This window comes from Sinohyriopsis cumingii, chromosome 6 (assembly GCF_028554795.1).
Source record: "Sinohyriopsis cumingii isolate HCF-2022 chromosome 6, ASM2855479v2, whole genome shotgun sequence".
Classification (NCBI taxonomy): domain Eukaryota; kingdom Metazoa; phylum Mollusca; class Bivalvia; order Unionida; family Unionidae; genus Sinohyriopsis; species Sinohyriopsis cumingii.
Genome location: NC_142966.1, coordinates 2,114,077 through 2,132,380, shown reverse-complemented (window position 1 = coordinate 2,132,380; position 18,304 = coordinate 2,114,077). Strand labels below are relative to the sequence as shown.

General features: G+C 36.0%; 1 protein-coding gene across 1 annotated transcript in view; it reads left to right on the top strand.

Moving 5' to 3' along the window:
• The window catches only part of LOC149796270 (cGMP-dependent 3',5'-cyclic phosphodiesterase-like), a 322,613-nt gene that overhangs the window by 190,294 nt on the left and 114,015 nt on the right, over nt 1-18,304 (top strand). Inside the window, exon 9 of the mRNA XM_089960908.1 lies at nt 13,409-13,483. Coding sequence (XP_089817034.1) covers nt 13,409-13,483 — 75 coding nt within the window. The remainder of the gene's footprint in view (nt 1-13,408; nt 13,484-18,304) is intronic.

Here is an 18,304-nt window from a genome sequence, read left to right as displayed (position 1 = left end):
GACATACTCCATGACCTTATGTTCGATAAAAATCGAAGTCTCCACGTGCTTCGTGCACATACATTTTGTACAGGAAAAGCAAAAACTTTTAGACACTAACCTATCTCGTAACTCAAAATAAGACAGTCTCAAGAGTTGAGAACTGTGACTACTTGCGTATTAATTTGAACAAGAACTTAACTTATGAACAGACATTTACAGAAAGCAGTTGGTATAATTGGATATATTAGATTTAAAAGATGTCTAAGTTCATTCCAGTCCTTGCAAGGAAATCTTAATACTCATTCTTTCTCACATGAATTATTGTTTTAATATTTGTGTTGTTTGTAAATGACTTTTGTTGATGGACTTCAGAAAATGCAGAAATGCAACATGCACATAATTTTAAACTGTCTTTAGGACACCCACAGCACAATCAGCTCAATATTCGTAGTATTTCAGAACGTATTATCTACAATAGACACAGGTTAATGTGGAAGGTCATACATGGCTTGGCTCTAAAAGCCTCAACAGACCAATAAAATGGAACATGTATATTGGTAGAGGTCACAACAATTCTCTTTTACCGTTTAAGGTCCAGGTGATGGAGTGACATCCCATTAGAAGTACAATCCACTTCTAACTTTAAACATTTAAGAAAAATGTATACAGTAAATAAAATCTACTAAGAGAGTAATGTTGATGTTTTGTATGTTTCATATTGATATATATTTTAGTGTTTGACATTGCTTTTATTTCTTTATTGAATTATCAGTTGTGGTTACTGTCTAAATAGTGTATGTCCAGTATGTTATACTGCTGTCATGGGTGTATTTTTACTTTTCATGTACTTGCTTTTTTATGGAACATGTAATTTCTTACTTTTATATTATGTCCTTTAAACCATAAATAATAAAGGCACAATAAATGTATTCATCTGTTTTAGCTGTGATTGCTTACAAATATGGCAGTGGAATAAAAACATTGTAATACAGTTTTAAATATGGAGTGAATCCAGGAAAAGAAGGTGTGATGAAGACTGGCTACTGGCAAGTGCCAACTGAGATGGCCAATTAGACCAAATTTAATAATCTTGAAAATGAAAGACCTTCATCCAAAATTCTGGCCCTGTAAATCCACCAATGGATGAACAACAGGTTGAAGACATTTAAGCTGGCCCTGTAAATCCACCAATGGATGAACAACGGGTTGAAGACATTTAAGCTGGCCTTGTAAATCCACCAATGGATGAACAACGGGTTGAAGACATTTAAGCTGGTCCTGTAAATCCACCAATGGATGAACAACAGGTTGAAGACATTCAGGCTGGCCCTGTAAATCCACCAATGGATCAATAACGGGTTGAAGACATTTAAGCTGGCCCTGTAAATCTGCCATTGGATCGATAGCGGGTTGAGGACATTTAAGCTGGCCCTGTAAATCCACCAATGGATCAGTAACGGGTTGAAGACATTTAAGCTGGCCCTATTAATCCAGCAATGGATCAATAACAGGTTGAAGACATTTTAGCTGGCCCTGTAAATCCACCAGTGGATCAATAACGGGTTGAAGACATTTAAGCTGCTTTTTATTTTGTTTTACTAATATTCAAGAAAGTAATCATAACAGTGTTTGAGGATAAGACAAATCATATGAGAAAATGGCTGAAAGGATATATTGACATTTTTGTTAGAAAGGATTACAGGTATAGCCAATGTTCATATATCAATTGTTGTTAGTGCTGTGTTCTGGAATTACTGCTGATAGTGGCAGCTGGAGAATTATCACCCACTGCTGGTGTTATTAGTGAGGGTCAGCACTCTCCTGTCATTGACATTAGTAACGATAATCAGGCTTCTGTTCAGGAGGGATGGCTGTCAGGAAATTGCTGAAAATTTGTTGACCTCTTAATCACTAAGCTATTATTACACTATAAACACTGGTAAGCAAGTTACATTCAGTTGCTGGACATTCAGATTTGTTTCTTGGAGAATATATAGGATGACTCACTATTTCTCCTGCAAAGACTGACACAAATAATAATTTTACAACAAATAATTGTGTTATTATAGCATACAAAATCTATTCTGTACAGTCCATTAGTTGCTGTTGGAAATGTTTTGAGAATTGTCTTTTATGAAAATAAATTAACCAGTTCGTGTGACTGAATTAAAATTTTATTAAAATCTTCAACCCTAAAACAAGCATAATATCCACAATAATCCAAGGGCCCTGATGTCACCACAGTATGTCATAGACCCCTATGACATGGTAAGGTCTTGGGGAAAGAGGGCAAAGGTTGAGCTCATCAGTTATTTAATGTAGTCTTGATTCTCCATGTATTTTACAAAGTTTGAGTTGAAAAGAAGTAGGAATTATTGACCTGAAAGTTACACAGTAAGATGTACTGAGTTCATATCTCTAGATTTGTACTTCAGATACAGCTGTCTAGGTCTGTACTAGGTTCAGTTCTCTTGGTCTGTACTGAATTCATCTCTCTAGGTTTGTACTGAATTCCTCTCTCTAGGTCTGTACTAGTTCAGCTCTCTAGGTCTGTACTGAGTTCAGCTCTTTAGGTCTGTACTGGGTTCAGATCTCGAAGTATTTACTGGGTTCAGCTCTCTAGGTCTGTACTGGGTTCAGATCTCTAGGTCTGTACTTGGTTCAGCTCTTTAGGTCTGTACTGGGTTCAGATCTCGAAGTCAGTACTGGGTTCAGATCTCTAGATCAAGATTATAGTCTTCCTCTTGTAATATCTAGACTAGTTTCAGTCAACTGCAGAAAGTTTATGATTTGTCAGAATTGGATAAGTTCCATATTTGTCCAAATTAGGGGCCATGAATCAGAATAAGACCAGTTATTTCACTTGACATGAAATAGCTTATCCCAGACCTTTCTTTAGACTTCTAACCAACTAAACCAGCTTGCAATACAAAATCCACGCAGTTTGCCATATATGGACTCAATTACAAGATATTATGGAAAAAGTCCAAATATCTCTTGGATGAATGAGTTGAGTTCCAGCCAAAAAAGAAATTGCAAAAATCACTTTTCTTAGTAAAATAGTCACTGGTACCAAGCTTGGATTTCTGGTCCAGGATTTAATGTTCCCTTATGAAAGAAAGTAGTGTGGACAAAAATATTCAAGGTAAGTGTTTGCCCAAAATTGTTAAAATGAGGGGAGAGGGGTAGGCTTTTCATCAAGCATGGACTTATCATCAGATCAATATGTTAAATTTAAATAATTTTATATAATGAATTGGTGGTATTCATTCTACATTCTACTCATTTTATTTTCTGTATTCTGCATGTTCTTGTTTTGGTAGTACAGTATATACTGGCTTTTGAGTTGAGTCCAACTGCAGATTGCATAGATCCTGATCTTCCATTGCATAATGCACTGGTAGATCGAGATCTAAATAGTTTTTGTTCTACTGATTACTCCTAACAGACTGCATAGACCTAGGTCAGCCAGTGAGTTAGGCAAGGACAAATTTGGGTCTGTGCAGTTTGCAGTTGGATTTGACTTGTAAGCAAGTATATTTGATAGATGAGTTTATATGATGATCTTGACAAGACATTCGTCATTGATTTTCTGTGTAGCCTGTTATTGATCTGAAGCAGCGCCTTTCATTTATCAACAAAACATGACAATTAAGAAATGATTGGAAAGGAAATTAGAGAGGGGACTAAAAATACACTGATATTGGATTAATTCATATTTTCTTCTGGGAGGAAAATGTATAATTACAGGTCTGCATGTAATATGACTGAAACAATTTTGCATCAGAACAATCAAAATTTTGAAGTTCACCCATTTCGCAATTTATGTCCAAATTTTCTATCAAGAAATCAATATATCTTTTTGTGATTCTGTACTTGTGTAATATTTTGACTCAAAGAAATCAAATAATCTGCTTGAATTGTTAGTTTACATTAAATAGCCTAGATTATGCCCCTCCTGGGACAGTTTCACTCTTTGCCTTTAATGGATCAGATGTGGATGATTAATGATGATTCTATCTTTGAAAGTAGTAAATCTGGTTCAGGAATTTGAGAACCAGAAGAATATTGGCCTCAGCAATGAGTTAACTGATATGTACCAGAAGAATTTCTGCACACTACAAATTACACTGTATGATGATTCCAGAACACTGAATTACCAATCAGAAACCATCTACTTTTAATGGTCATATGTACTTCTTTCATTCTTTTCTTGGTTATATAGCAGTAATGTCTGCACTGTAAGTAGCCAAGATGATCTGTCATTGCTTCAGGGATTAACAATCTATTTTTTAAAATATCTTTTATGTTCTTTATACCTCTTTCAAGTTCTTTTTCCTCAGTTAAATTAAGCTCTCTTGAGAGTTATCAGCAATTGTGAAATCCATGAATGTTGTATATGGCTTTGCCTTTTATCCTTGTTTTTCTCCTCGACAGGGCAATAATGATTAGATCAAAAAATGATTTGGTTCATTTTATTTTTTAGCTTGGGTGGGATTTTGTAAATTTGTCATATCATTATATATTTTTAGTCTAAGGTCCTGTCTTGATTCATTTTATTATCCATTATTGATCATTGTAAAGCACATTACTTACAATGTGAATTGGGCTATTCTTTAGCTCAGGCTGCACACAACTCTATTCCTTCATATCCTGTGCTTGATTATCAAACAAAGGTCATTGGAACCTGTACTGCATGTGGCTTAGTTAACAGAAGAGGTTCCTATGAAAGGGGAAGAGACCTTTCCTCCCCAAACAAATTTCTGCTAAGGAGTCAATCAAGATAGAGACCACAGCCTCAGTCAGGAATGCCATAAGACCTGGCAATTGGGCAGTACCCATCGATCTTCAAAATGCATACCTTCACTTCGGTATCTTTTCTCCACATAGAGGTACCTCAGGTTCTGTTTGAGAGATTGGGAGATCTTCCAATTCCGAGCTCTACAGTTCAGCCTGGCCACCACCAGAGGTTTTACTAGGGTTGAGGGAGTAGTTGCAGCCCATTTAAGGTCATTTGGTGTCCCAATCCTACAGTATTTCGATGATTGGTTGATCCACAATAAAGTCCCTAAGGCTAGACCTGTCTCATCACTGGTCCATAGTGACCAGGCTTGGTCTTATACCAGACTTGGAAAAATCAGAGTTTAATTCATGTCAAGATTTTATTCTATGTGGGGGTGAATTTTGTAACAGATAGAGGGTTAGTCCAGGTTCCGCTGGACAGAACAAACAAGATCCTGTCCCAGTTGGAGATGCTGAGAGTAAAGATTGAGTTGTCAGCTGGTCTTTTTCGCTGATGGGAATCTTGAATGTTGCAGTGGACTTTATTCCCTTATGCAGGCTTCACTTGTGTCTGCTCCAGTTTCTACCTTTAGCAGCTTGGAAACTGCAGTTCTTTTGAATGCTCTGATTTTTCTGGGTTGGGATTTCTAGGACCATACAAATTGGTGGCCACAGCAGGACTGGCTTGTGGCTGTAGTCCCACACATGAATGCACACACACACACACACACACACACATGCACGCACACACACGATTGGACCCATATAAGCACCCAACACTAAATCTGATGTGTGCTGATGTTTACTGATGAGATTAGAGAAAAAGAAATCAAGTGATTTATCCCCAGAAAATCAAACATCTTAAGATCCTGTCATGTGCATGGATTTTCTGTTGACCATTTGTAATATTTTCTTGCTTTATCCTTGTGAGTCTCTGGTTTCTCATGTGCATGTATATGATCACATTTTTTCTAATCTAGATTTTGTCCACTGCTGATGATGCTTTCAGCCAGTGACATCACATCTAAATTTTGTACACTGCTGATGTAGCTTTCAGCCAGTGACATCACATCAGAAATTAATGCATTAGTATTTCTTAGCTTTTACCAGGGTCGAGGGAGTAGTTGCAGTCCATTTAAGGTCATTTGGTGTCCCAATCATCCAGTATTTTGACAGTTGGTTGATCCACAATGGAGTCCCTAAGGCTAGACATGTCTTGACGTTGGTACATAGTGACCAGGCTGGGTCTTCTACAAAACCTGGAGAAATCAGAGCTTAATCCATATCAAGATTGTTCTGCATGGAAATGAGTTTTGTAACAGACAGAAGGTTAGTCAGGGTTCCTCTAGGCAGAACAGACAAGATCCTGTCCCTGTTGCAGACATTAAGAGTAAAGACTGAGTTGTCTGGTCATCTTGTCTCTCTCTCTGATAGGGATCTTGAATGTCATAACGGAACTGGTTCCCATGGGCAGGCTTCACTTGTGTCCATTCCAGTTTGTCTTTTTAGTGGCTTGGAAACTGCAAAGGGACCCCTTGAATGCTCTGATTTCTCTGGGTTGATATTTCCAGGACTATATAAATTGGTGGGCACAGTGTGGTACAGTCCCCCCTCCCACATGTCCTTAAAGGCCACTTCTTGAGCAACGATGCTTGGGTCCAGATGAGCACCCCACACTGAATCGGATGTGCATGCATGTCCATGCTTTGACCAGTAATACCACATCAAGATTTTGTCCACTGGTGATATTGCTTTGCCCAGTTACATCACATCAGAAATAAGTGCATTAGTATTTCAACAATATGTTAATTTTTGTTTACATATTAAAAGTAAGAAACTGAGACAGGCAAAGGACTTGGATGAATAAAGTCAGTGTGTGAGGAGCAGTGATCATGGACTCTTCATCACATTGACTCTTAGTGCTTTGCTTAGGTTACTGATGGCAGCACTGATGAAAAATAAGCATACTAAGCTGTTCAGCATGGACTTGATTGCATTACTTGGTTTGAAAATAAATTGTGTCTGTTTCCCCTCAAATACTAACATTTTGATGGCCATCAGGATTCTGTATTTAAGATTGTTAAATTTCTTTCTACCTAATACTATACTAATCTGTTGGTACATATTTGTCCTAATACTCTGATTTTCTATGGATATTCAGCTTTCTAGGATACGCAGGTTGCCAGGGCTGTTGAATTGTCAGATCCTGTTATAACGATAAACTAAGGTTACCAGTGTTCTTATCCTTCAGTTAAAGAAAGGTGACCAGAGCTATTCTGATCCCATTAGTTAAACTTGAGTTACCAGGGTTGTTTTGATCCTTTTGATCAATCTCAGGTTTCCAGAGCTGTTCTGACAAGGCTTTCCTCAGTTCAAGGTCATTCTGTGTACACAGGTTGACAAGATTTATCTGATCCCTTTTGTTAAATGGGCTTTTCTGATTCCATTATTTAAAGGGGCATTCTATGTACTGCATTTAGTGGGTCTATTTTCATCCTATTAGTTAAAGTGTCCATTCTGATCTCTTTAGTTCAAAGTGCATGTTATATGAAAATGTATGATATATAGAGCTTTTAACTGTAGTGTATGAAACCTAATAATGCTGTTGAAATAGAAGACATACAGAAATAATTGATGGCATCAGAAGAAGAATTTCTAGTTGATGAACTCCAAGAAAGGCTCATGGAATTGCTAATTTAATTTGACATGTCTGGAGTCTCTACTCTTCTACAGTGATCTAAATTAGAGATGACAAGTTTCTGGTCACTTGTACCAGCTGAACTCCTGTCTATCCAATCTTATCTTCGATTCATATCTTATCTTTCTAACACTCATGTATTTATGGAACAAGAGCCAATATTAATTTGTTAGGATTCTTAACTGGCTGCTATTTCTGTGTATGATTCATAAGTTGACTGGCCAAAAGACCTCCAGTTAAACTTCATTGGAGTCCTTTCCTTTAATTTTTTGAGACAGGTTTGCCGTATGAGAGATAGCTGTTAATTGGTTTTTGTTGGAATTTACTTTGCTAGGATTTTTTTATAGCTTTTAGTTCTCCTGACTGAATGGTAGTGGGCTTTCTGGTTTTGCCTGTAGTTGTCCAGCATTTGCAGTGTGTGTCTTCCACTGTATATTAATCAACATGTGCCATTTTAAATGTCTTAAAAACCACTTGACCAAATTTTACCAAACTTGACGCAGAGCTTCCTGGTATGAATGACTTTCAATTTGATTTTAAAAAAAGTGATGCTAGTCTGCTTTCAGGTTAAAAGAAATAGTAAAAGCCCATTTAATGACATCTCCAAAATTGCTGAACAGCATCCTAATAAAACGACTTTTTATGTCTATACAGATGACAGTGATCCACCTTCAGATATGGCTGCTTATCTGTCTTTGTATATTACTGCCATTACTTATTATAGAAAAACGTGCAACAACATTGTCTCAGAACTGCCGGAATTTGATAAAATTTGACAGAAAGCATTCTCACTAGAGTGCTTTCCATTTGTACATCTGATACCGAGCTGCCTTTAGATGTGGATACCATTACTAAACATATCACACTTTTATTCAACTTACATGGAACTGCCAAACAGAATTTGATCATATTTGACAAAAATGCTGATCTGCCTTTAAATATAGTTGCCATTACAAACAAGAGAACCTTGAAAAGGTTATAAAATAACACAGTGAATAGAATTTGACAAAAATGTCCAGTGATGTAGACCTTTCCATAGTGCTGATCTGCACTCAAATTGGCTGATATTACTGAAAATTGAAAAAATTTCATATGACTTCTCAAATACCATTCAACAGAATATAATAAAATTTGACTGAAAGCAACCTGCCATGGAGGTTTTTCAGATTTTTTGACGTTTATATGCCATTTCTAAAAACAGAAAAATCTTTCAATGACTTCATCTTCGAAACCGTAGAATATAACTTTTTTGATGAAACTTGGTCAGAAGCATCCTGGAATAAGAATCATTACAATTTTAATACAAATTATGCCAATAGACTGTCAGATTATCAGAATTTACTGAAAATTGTTAAGCCTTTAAACAAATTCTTCTCAGATTTAACTCAACAGAATTTGACCATATTATGACAGAAACCATCTTGGTATGGAGGGCTTTCAGGTTTGTACAAGTGGTACCAATGTGCAATCAAATATGACTGCTGTTAATTAAATTAGGGAACATCTTGTGCCAAAAACCTCAAAAAGAATTTGATCAGACTAGACAGAAAGCTTTCTGGCTTGAATATAATATTGTTATCGTTACTTCATCTGAATGGAATGTCTAATCAGCATTGAGTTTTCACTAGAAGGCTTTTTATGATATGTAATTGGTCTAAATTTTAAAATGGTTCTACTCAGACATAAAAAATATGGATGTTACAGGAACCATCTTAAAAATGTTTTTAAATAGCAGTAGCACAATACCTGTCACTACTGCTTTTTTTACTTTGTGCATTGATAAGTTGTCCAAGTTTCACATCCTCCATAAAAGCCCGCTTCTAGTGGCAGTCCTTGCCACTCCATAAAAGCCTGCTTCTAGTGGCAGTCCGACCACTCCATAAAAGCCTACTACTAGTGGCAGTCCCACCACTCCATAAAAGCCTGCTTCTAGTGGCAGTCCTTGCCACTCCATAAAAGCCTACTACTAGTGGCAGTCCCACCACTCCATAAAAGCCTACTACTAGCGGCAGTCCCACTACTCCATAAAAGCCTGCTTCTAGTGGCAGTCCTTGCCACTCCATAAAAGCCTGCTTCTAGTGGCAGTCCCACCACTCCATAAAAGCCTACTACTAGTGGCAGTCCCACCACTCCATAAAAGCCTGCTTCTAGTGGCAGTCCCACTACTCCATAAAAGCCTGCTATAGTGGCAGTCCCGCCACTCCCATAATGATATTATCTTTATTTTAAGACAGTAACTCAATTAGTTAGATACAAATAATCTCGGGGCCCCGAGTGGCTGAGTGGTCTAAAGCGCTCTCCATTACGGATCACTGCCATCTCACCTCTGTCTGCGTGGGTTCAAGTCTAGGATTCGGCCAATGTGGGTATGTGAGAAAGCTTGCCAGTAGCTTCTCATGGGTCGGTGCTTCTTCCCGGGGTTTTCCAGGGTTCTTCCTCCACCATTAATACTGGCTGCCATGCATAGCCTATCTTGTGCTGAAAAATGGCGTTAAACCCAACAACAACAATAACAACAAATAATCTCCCTTGGGGCCATCTTGATTAAAAAAAAAAGTATATATCTTCATACAAATTGTTCTCTCTCATCAAAATAACTATTTACAAGTAAGAACATTTACAAATACATACCAAAATCCATTATGTAAGTTGGAGAATTTAACTGCATATATACATTTTTGTTTCATCTCCAATAACTATATTTTAAAAATAACTTTCAGCAATATAAAAATGACTTTCATCAAGATGTTCATGTATACTGTACATAGCAGTTAATGGTCACTTCTGCTTAGATATACCTTGAGTCTAGTATACAAAAATGTTTACATCATTATTATACTTCTTCATAAAACAGCATTAGGTACAGAAGTAGAGAGATGTTCATACACTGAATTTGTATAAGCAAGACATTTTTACATACTTTTATAAATGTGCTAATATAAAAATGCAAAAAGAAGCAAGTGATAAATTTAAAGAATAACAATGCAGTAAATCCCAGAACTCAGAATTTTTTTGTTTGATAATATATTGGTTTGAAATACTGCATATACATTTTTTAAAAGTATTTAACTAACACAGAAGATCAAAAGTGAGCAGTAAGTAAGTTCATATTCTAGCCAGGGAATACTGTCAACTTCCTTTGAGTTGCTGAGTCTATCTTTTTCTTTAACTTTGAAGGTTTTTCTTGCATGTTCCCATAAGCATGATCACGCCTCACTTAATGTAAGGACTGAACTTGCATTCCAGGGTATAGACATTGCTGAGTTCCAGGATGCAGATACTACTACTCTTCAGTCTCCCTTTCATGATCGAGACAAAGCATCCTGCATCCCTAAGAGATGGAGCAAGAAGATGACATAGTTTTTGTTTTGATGGACTTGAACAAGTTCACCAAGGAACTGTTAGTGATGGACCCTCCACTTCCCTTTGGATCCCCTTCTTCCTCCTACCTCAGGCAGAGGAGGATGAAGTGAAAATTCATTTCATAAGGTGATAAATATATTACCACCTTCTCCCCCCAGATGTGGGGTGATCTGTTCCCCCTTTATGCTGCAGCTGTTGGTTTCAGCATCCAGCTACAGGGTTCACTCACCAGCTTGGTCTATTTAACCCCCACCCTCTGGATTATGGGGCATCACAATTGGCAAAGCCTTACATGCCAATCTTTTATTGGCAGCCACCATCAGTGATCTGAATGACAAATCCTTGTCTTCAGTCAATCTGGAGTGGTTGTCAGAACTTGTAGTCATCCTTGGTCAGTGTCCATGGGGTTATTGGCAGAGCTGCTCCACTTGCACAGGGTTCTTGCTCTAGACAGATCAAAGGTCATATTGGATTACAGTAAGAATATTCTTAGGGCTGCTCCATTTGAAGTGGAGACTCATCTTCATCTTTGGCATCTGAGGCATTGAGGGTAACAGCATTGATAGTCACTCCTGGCTCATTGAAACAGCCAGAAAGCATACTTGTCCTGACTGCCCCTTGAGACCTTCCTCAAAAATCTTTTAAAGGATACTGTCTCAACAAAATCAGTTCATTCCTCCCGCTTGCCTGTCTTTGGTTAAACAAGGTGGCCAGAAGAGTCATGGGTGCATGTGGATTCCTCCCTCTTTCACTGGAATTTCAACCATCTTCTGCTATACATTCCTCTTCCCAGAATTCTCATGGGTACTGAGAGCTAGCCCTCTTTTCGGATATTCAAATGGGCATAATACAAGACATGTGGTTCCTTTCTGTACATGCAAGAACCTACATTTTTTTTCACTAGTCAAATTATCTCAATTAAAGCATAGGTGCCGAGTTTTTAGCAGAAGGGCACAGTATAGTGTCGTAGCTGTCCTGGGTGCATGGCAGCTACATGGGGAATTTGCAGGAATTGCAGACAAACAAAAGTTTAGGCAACATATTTAATGGTTTGTTTTCACTAAACAAATTTCAAATTCAAAACCCCCCCTGAATAACTTTCCTAATCAACTGCCAAAGAAATTATCAGACCTGCCAAACATTATGATTTGACTATAAGTGTTACTGAAATGACCCTTAAATTATTGACTTGCACAGTAATATAACAAAATTATGAAAATATGTTTCTTGCAAAAAAATCTGAATTGTTTAAATGCAAGTTTTCTAAGTCAACAATAGCAGTACATGACACTGTGATTTACATTGCTGAAAATTGGTCTAACATACTGAGAGAGTTTTGTTGGCAAGTCTGAATTAGACTTGTTTGCTTGGAATTGTATGGAAATGAATGATGGTATAATACTTTTTATATATATCTATATCTATATATATATATATATATATATATATATATATATATATATATATATATATATATATATCATTGCTCGAATTAAAAAATTTTTTTTTGACACATTCCTGAAATTAAGCAAACACAATTATGCATTTTAAAACCAAACTTCAAAATTTGACACCACAAATTGAAAATGATTCACAGTATGAGGCAGATGTCAGCCCACTTAAACCTTATATCTGTGTTATGGAAATGTTTGGTCTGCATTTGCCTCTTGGCAGAACAAAGCTGATTAGTACTGTGCATCTGGTCTTTGTGACTAGAGTCCATGCATTGTCAGTGCATCTAGTAACAGTCTTGGAGCATGCACCTGTGAGCAGTCTTTTATTTCGGGTTGGAATGGTAACACTCGTTTGTCGATTGTGGGATTTATTGTGAGATGAAATGGTATGAAATAAACCTAAAACAATACAAAATGCATACATAGAATACAAGACAAATACAATACAGAATATAACCGACACAAATACAATATACAGTATACAACCCACCTACCGACATTTATGATTTTATCACAAACAAAATATAAATGATACCTTGCCAGACTTGAAGGGTTTAATTTTTCCAAATTATATTCAATCTCTGGTCTTTCACTTGTTTGGAAGACAATTGTTCTTCATCTTCACAACTTGTACTGCTGGAGGTGTTGTCCATCTTGAGAACTAGAGTAGGAATGTCAGAAGCTTTTGTTAGTTTGGCAGGGAATTGATTTTAATACTCGTGAAGCACGGGAATCGTGCACCAGGATTGATCACTCACTCACTCATGACAAACATGCACATTGGTACACAACACAAGTCCTGGATCATGCACTAATAAGTGTACCATTTATAAAATACACTTTGTAACCAGTTTTTCTTGCATTATACAATGAATGTGCATTATACATTGCAGCAGAAATTGTCACCATCATATAAATCTAGGTGAGAATGAGAATGCATGCTTGCATGTTGGGCTTTTCTTATTATAGAAGAAAAAGTATTCATAGTGACTCACATGATATATTAATGAACATTTTTGTATCCATTCTGTTTTAAGATGCATGTGATTGAATTCAGGTTCTTGTTGTACTAGGTTAATAAACTACAAGTAATTATTTTATTAATTGCCATTAATTCTGTTGTTTGCAGTTGGAGGAGCAGACAAGGTCAGAGGTGGCCTTTCTGGTGTTGGTAGTTCCAGACACACAGGAGCTCTTCTGTCAGGTAAGGGCATATTTCTTATGTAATTGGGCATTCTATCTACAGGATTAAAACCTCCATGTGAAATAACAGGAAGGCCTTAAACTTCCCTTCTGTATCAGAAACTTGCTGACGGAAGTTGAAGACCAGCCCAAATAAAGTCCCTGACATTTCTTCTATAAGAACCCTCCTCAGGTATGCCTGTCCCTCACTAGCCTCACCCAAACCCACTCCAAGATCAAATTCAGAGAGGACTCTGATGGGATGGAGATTTGAAGCTATATTGAAACTACTTCTTCCTTAAACAGAAATTTTCTTAGTGAAGTTTCAGAGCATTCCTTATAGTACCCTAATTATAAGTACTATAAAGGAACTTGAATCTGTGAATAAGTACCTGAACTGGGAAATTGGGGATGGGGTCCCAATGAGTTTAGTAAATGGAAACAAAGCAAAATAAGAGAAAGATGTCAGAATTGTTGCAAATGGTTGAAAAGAAATGTATACAAAAGGTAAGTAAAAGTAATGAAAAGAACACAAAAGAATAGAAGTAGAACACACACTCGGTACTCTTGCAGACATTTGTGAATGGAGTGCCTGAAGATCAATGAGCTAACAGAGGCTAGCGTGGTATATGTATGTTCCTTACAATATTTGCCAGATTGTGACCATTAAAGTAGTCATCTGTAAAGTGGAATCTTTTCTACATTGTTTTGAAATAAGTATCTTAGGGTCAGTACTGGACTTAGTGAACATGGGCAAAATTCTTTCTACAGCCAGAGTGGGGCAGAATTGATAACAGTTGAAAGATATGAGTTTAGAATGTTCAAAATAGTTGCTTCAGAGTTTTTCTTTTACATATTGTCATGTTAGATACATAGTACATGTATTTATATACGGCAGAAACACTATCAAAACTTCATAAAAATATTGTGATTAATTTATTTAACTAGGTTACTGTAACTTCAACAATAGGTTGTAGTTGAAAATCCTATAGTAGAAGTCTTCATTACATATGTTTATTGGAAAATTCTATATTAGAAGTAATTTTTCATATGTTTATTGGATTAAACGTTGGCTAAAATAATTAACTGTATTATCAGTGGCCCTGGATGGATACATCAACTGAATCATAATATACTTCTAATTAGGCTATTAAAAAATTCAGTATTTGACACATTTGTTCCAAAGATCACATCTAAAATTTTGGCAGGATTTCTATAGATAGCAATGTAATTTCTGCCATTTATGATCTTCATATTTACAAAAGTTGAATACAGAGCATAAAACTTCTTTTCCTAAATTTCCACCTTTCCTTTGAAGGGAAAAATGACACAAAGTTGGTGTTTTACTTGGATTAATAATGCTTTATATTAAAACAAAGGAGTTAATTGGAGTGGGGTGAAATGAAGGTGAGATAAAGTGAACTTTGCATTTTGGGCATGCATAGGCACAAAAATGACAGATTTGAAGGGCAACTGTTTAACACCAGTCACCCCTTTCATGAATCTGGTTTCATATCCGAATTGACTCTTTTGAAAAAGATTGATGCAGATATGTCAGACAGTGTAGATGGACATTTTTGGGCTTGATGTTTGACTCCTATAATCAAAAGTTAGCCTTAATTTCAGGTAATGCAAGTCATGTATATTTGTTTGTACAATTCATTGAGAAAATATGTATTCAGCTTTGTTACCACCCCCAATATTTGTCACTGTTTATGAAAACTTGCAGCAATAGACACTAGAAAACAGCAAAATAATGAGCAATACACAATAAATGTGGAGTTAAAAATCACTGCTCATTGAAGTCACAGAGCTCAGCACAGTAAAAAACAGCAAAATAATGAGCAATGAATGTGGTGTTAAAAATCACTGGTCATAAAAGTCACAGCTCAACACAATAAACATTGGGTTACACTTCACAGCTCAGAAGGGATTATGTGACTGTGTCTAGCATTAGACAGATGTAACATAATGGACTTTGTAACATTGTAAATAAAATGGCAGATATATCAGAAAGAACTATGTGACATTGTATCAGATAGGGCAGATAGAAAGGATTATGTGACATTGTATCGAAAAGGGTTTCGAAAGGGAAGAGTATCAGAAATGACTGTGACATTGTATATAAAAGGACAGATGTATCAGAAAGGACTGTGTGACATTGTATTTAAATGGACAGATGTATCACAAAGGACTATGTGACATTGTATTTAAAAGGGCAGATGCCACTTCTGACTTGTTTGTAATAAGAGAGAACCCTAAAACCATCGTCAAACACTTCACAGAAATCCACATCAAAAAAACTTTAACGTGTCTTGAGCTCATACAAGTCTCTTCCATTATAACATGGTACTTGCCATAAATGCTGACTGTTAGGAGCCAAACCACACTATGGCAAGACTGACTTTTGATAAAGAATTTGATGAATGCATGTACATGTCTGGAAGGTGGGGCATGGGGAATCACAAAAAGACAATCACCTGTTTAGTAATATTGTCATTATTTGTTAACTAAATGGTATTTATGCATTCAATTTCATTAAATTATGTCTTAATAAAAGATATAAAGAAAAAATATTAATCTTCATGTTATATTCTTTCAGCCCACATTGTTATACACTTGACAGATGAAATGATATTAATTAACATTCAAATAATGCAGTAAGACCCACCTTCTGTTAAATATACTTGTCAGTCCTCATTTCTAACACACATGCACTTTCATCAAGGTTAAAGTGATTTAAACTGAGGAAAAATCTCAGTCACTTTGGGAATTAAAATTTCATGTTTAAATCCTTACATTAAGAACATTTTTCTAATTGAGAGCTGAATTTTTTTTTACCACAAACACATTGTAGAATGAAATAAATGAAAATCTGATCATTGGTCTCCACAGCAAGTAGTATCAAGTCCTGTTGTCAGTTTTATCATCTTCATTTCAGTTACATATGTTAGTAATTAAGGTTGTCAAACCATGTGCAGTACACCTTTAGCAATTTCAAAGTACATAATAACATAAATAACAACCTACATGCACGTATGTAATCCATTTGAAATCCAAAACGTTCAGATCTAAATGGAAATAATATTGTTTATTACAGATAATGCATATTCCTGGCTTCCATATGAACTGACACATAAAAGTAGATTCCAGAATAACATCTGACAATGCCTGTTTGAAGTATTTTGTGATTTAAGTTGTTTAAGACCCAATTTTTTTTCCTCATTTTAGCTCTACTGGACTGTTAGAACTCCATGGTTTTAAACTTGGTAACAGAAAAAGTTTAGTAAAATTCTACAAATAATTTATTTCCCTAGAATACAAAAGTTAAAATTAAAAGGGAACCTACAGTCTTCTGAATTAAATCCCAAATTATCCTAAACATTCTATCACAAGTTCAAAGGTATTAAGTGGTTCCAAATGAATTCCAGTATTGAATTTGATGTCTTGCCTGTAGTCTTGGATGAACTAATGTGGCAACAGTCTTGATGTATCACGGTGATATAATCTAGAATGTCCTTGAATGAATTCACAACAATCCTAAAATAGTGCTTTAGTCTAGATTTCATTGAACACTTGTAATTCCAATAAATAATTTAAGTAAAAGATTCCTTTCAAATTAAATTTGAAAACAACTGAGTTTGAAGATAGGAATGAATGAATTTGATGTAAACAACCTTATATAGAAAACTATAGATGACAAGGATGTGGATCGAAAGTTCATTTCCAGAACAGTCTAAGATGTAAACAAGGTCATTTATGTTAATTAAGTTTTAGTAAATAACTTGAAAACCATCAGGTAGAACATATTTTTTTCCAAAGGAAAAACCAATGTCCTGATTTCAAATCCAAGTAAACAAGTTGTTAACAAATGGTTTTTATCTTAAAATAATCTAAAGTCATGGATAAACGTTAGCTATGTAATATGTTATTTACAAATGACACTTACAATCTACAATCATGGACAAAGTTAAACACACCATATAGATATACATTACATGATCATAGACTAGAATAGCCCTTGGGAGTGTCATTTTTCAGCCCATCCATCAGCACAAGTGTATTATTGCCACCTCAAAACTACTTGGATGATGGCCATGACACTTTATACATACATTCATGGTCCTAAAGTAAAGTGGTGCCGCCCAAATGACTAGTATGCCCAATACAGATGCCATCTTGAAAATCGTGTTCTTACCATTCTTCCCGAATGGATGGACTTATCGACATGGGGTTTTCGTGAAAGGCTTCTTACGAAATATTCTTGGTCTTTAGTGAAAATTGTGCCAATCTGACGTCCAACAAGGCTGCCACAGTGGCCATTTTGAAAATCTTTTTATTGCTACATTCTTTACATGGTGGTCTTATCAACATGGGTTTTCATTTAAAGATTTCTAATGATGCCTATCTGTCAATCTGATGTCCAATATGGCCACTTTGGCAGCCATCTTGAAAATCTTGTTATTCCTACTCCTGAATGGTCATATCCACATGGTTTTTTCACTGAAGGACTTCATATGATGTCTGTTTGATCTTAAGTGAAAATTGTGTTGATGTGATATCTAATATAGCAACTACTATGACCATCTTAATAATCTTGTTATGACTGTCTTTTACATATCAATATGGAGATTTCACTATAAAATACTTTTTGATGATGTCTAGCTGGTTCTATTTGAAAATGGTGTCAATCTGACATCTAGGATGACCGCTAGGGGCCATCTTAATAATCTTGTTATCACCGCTTCTACTTAATAGATCATATCAACATGAAGTTTTCACTAAAAGACTTCTTATGATGTCTAGTCGGTAACAAATGAAAATGGTGCTAATCTGATGTTCA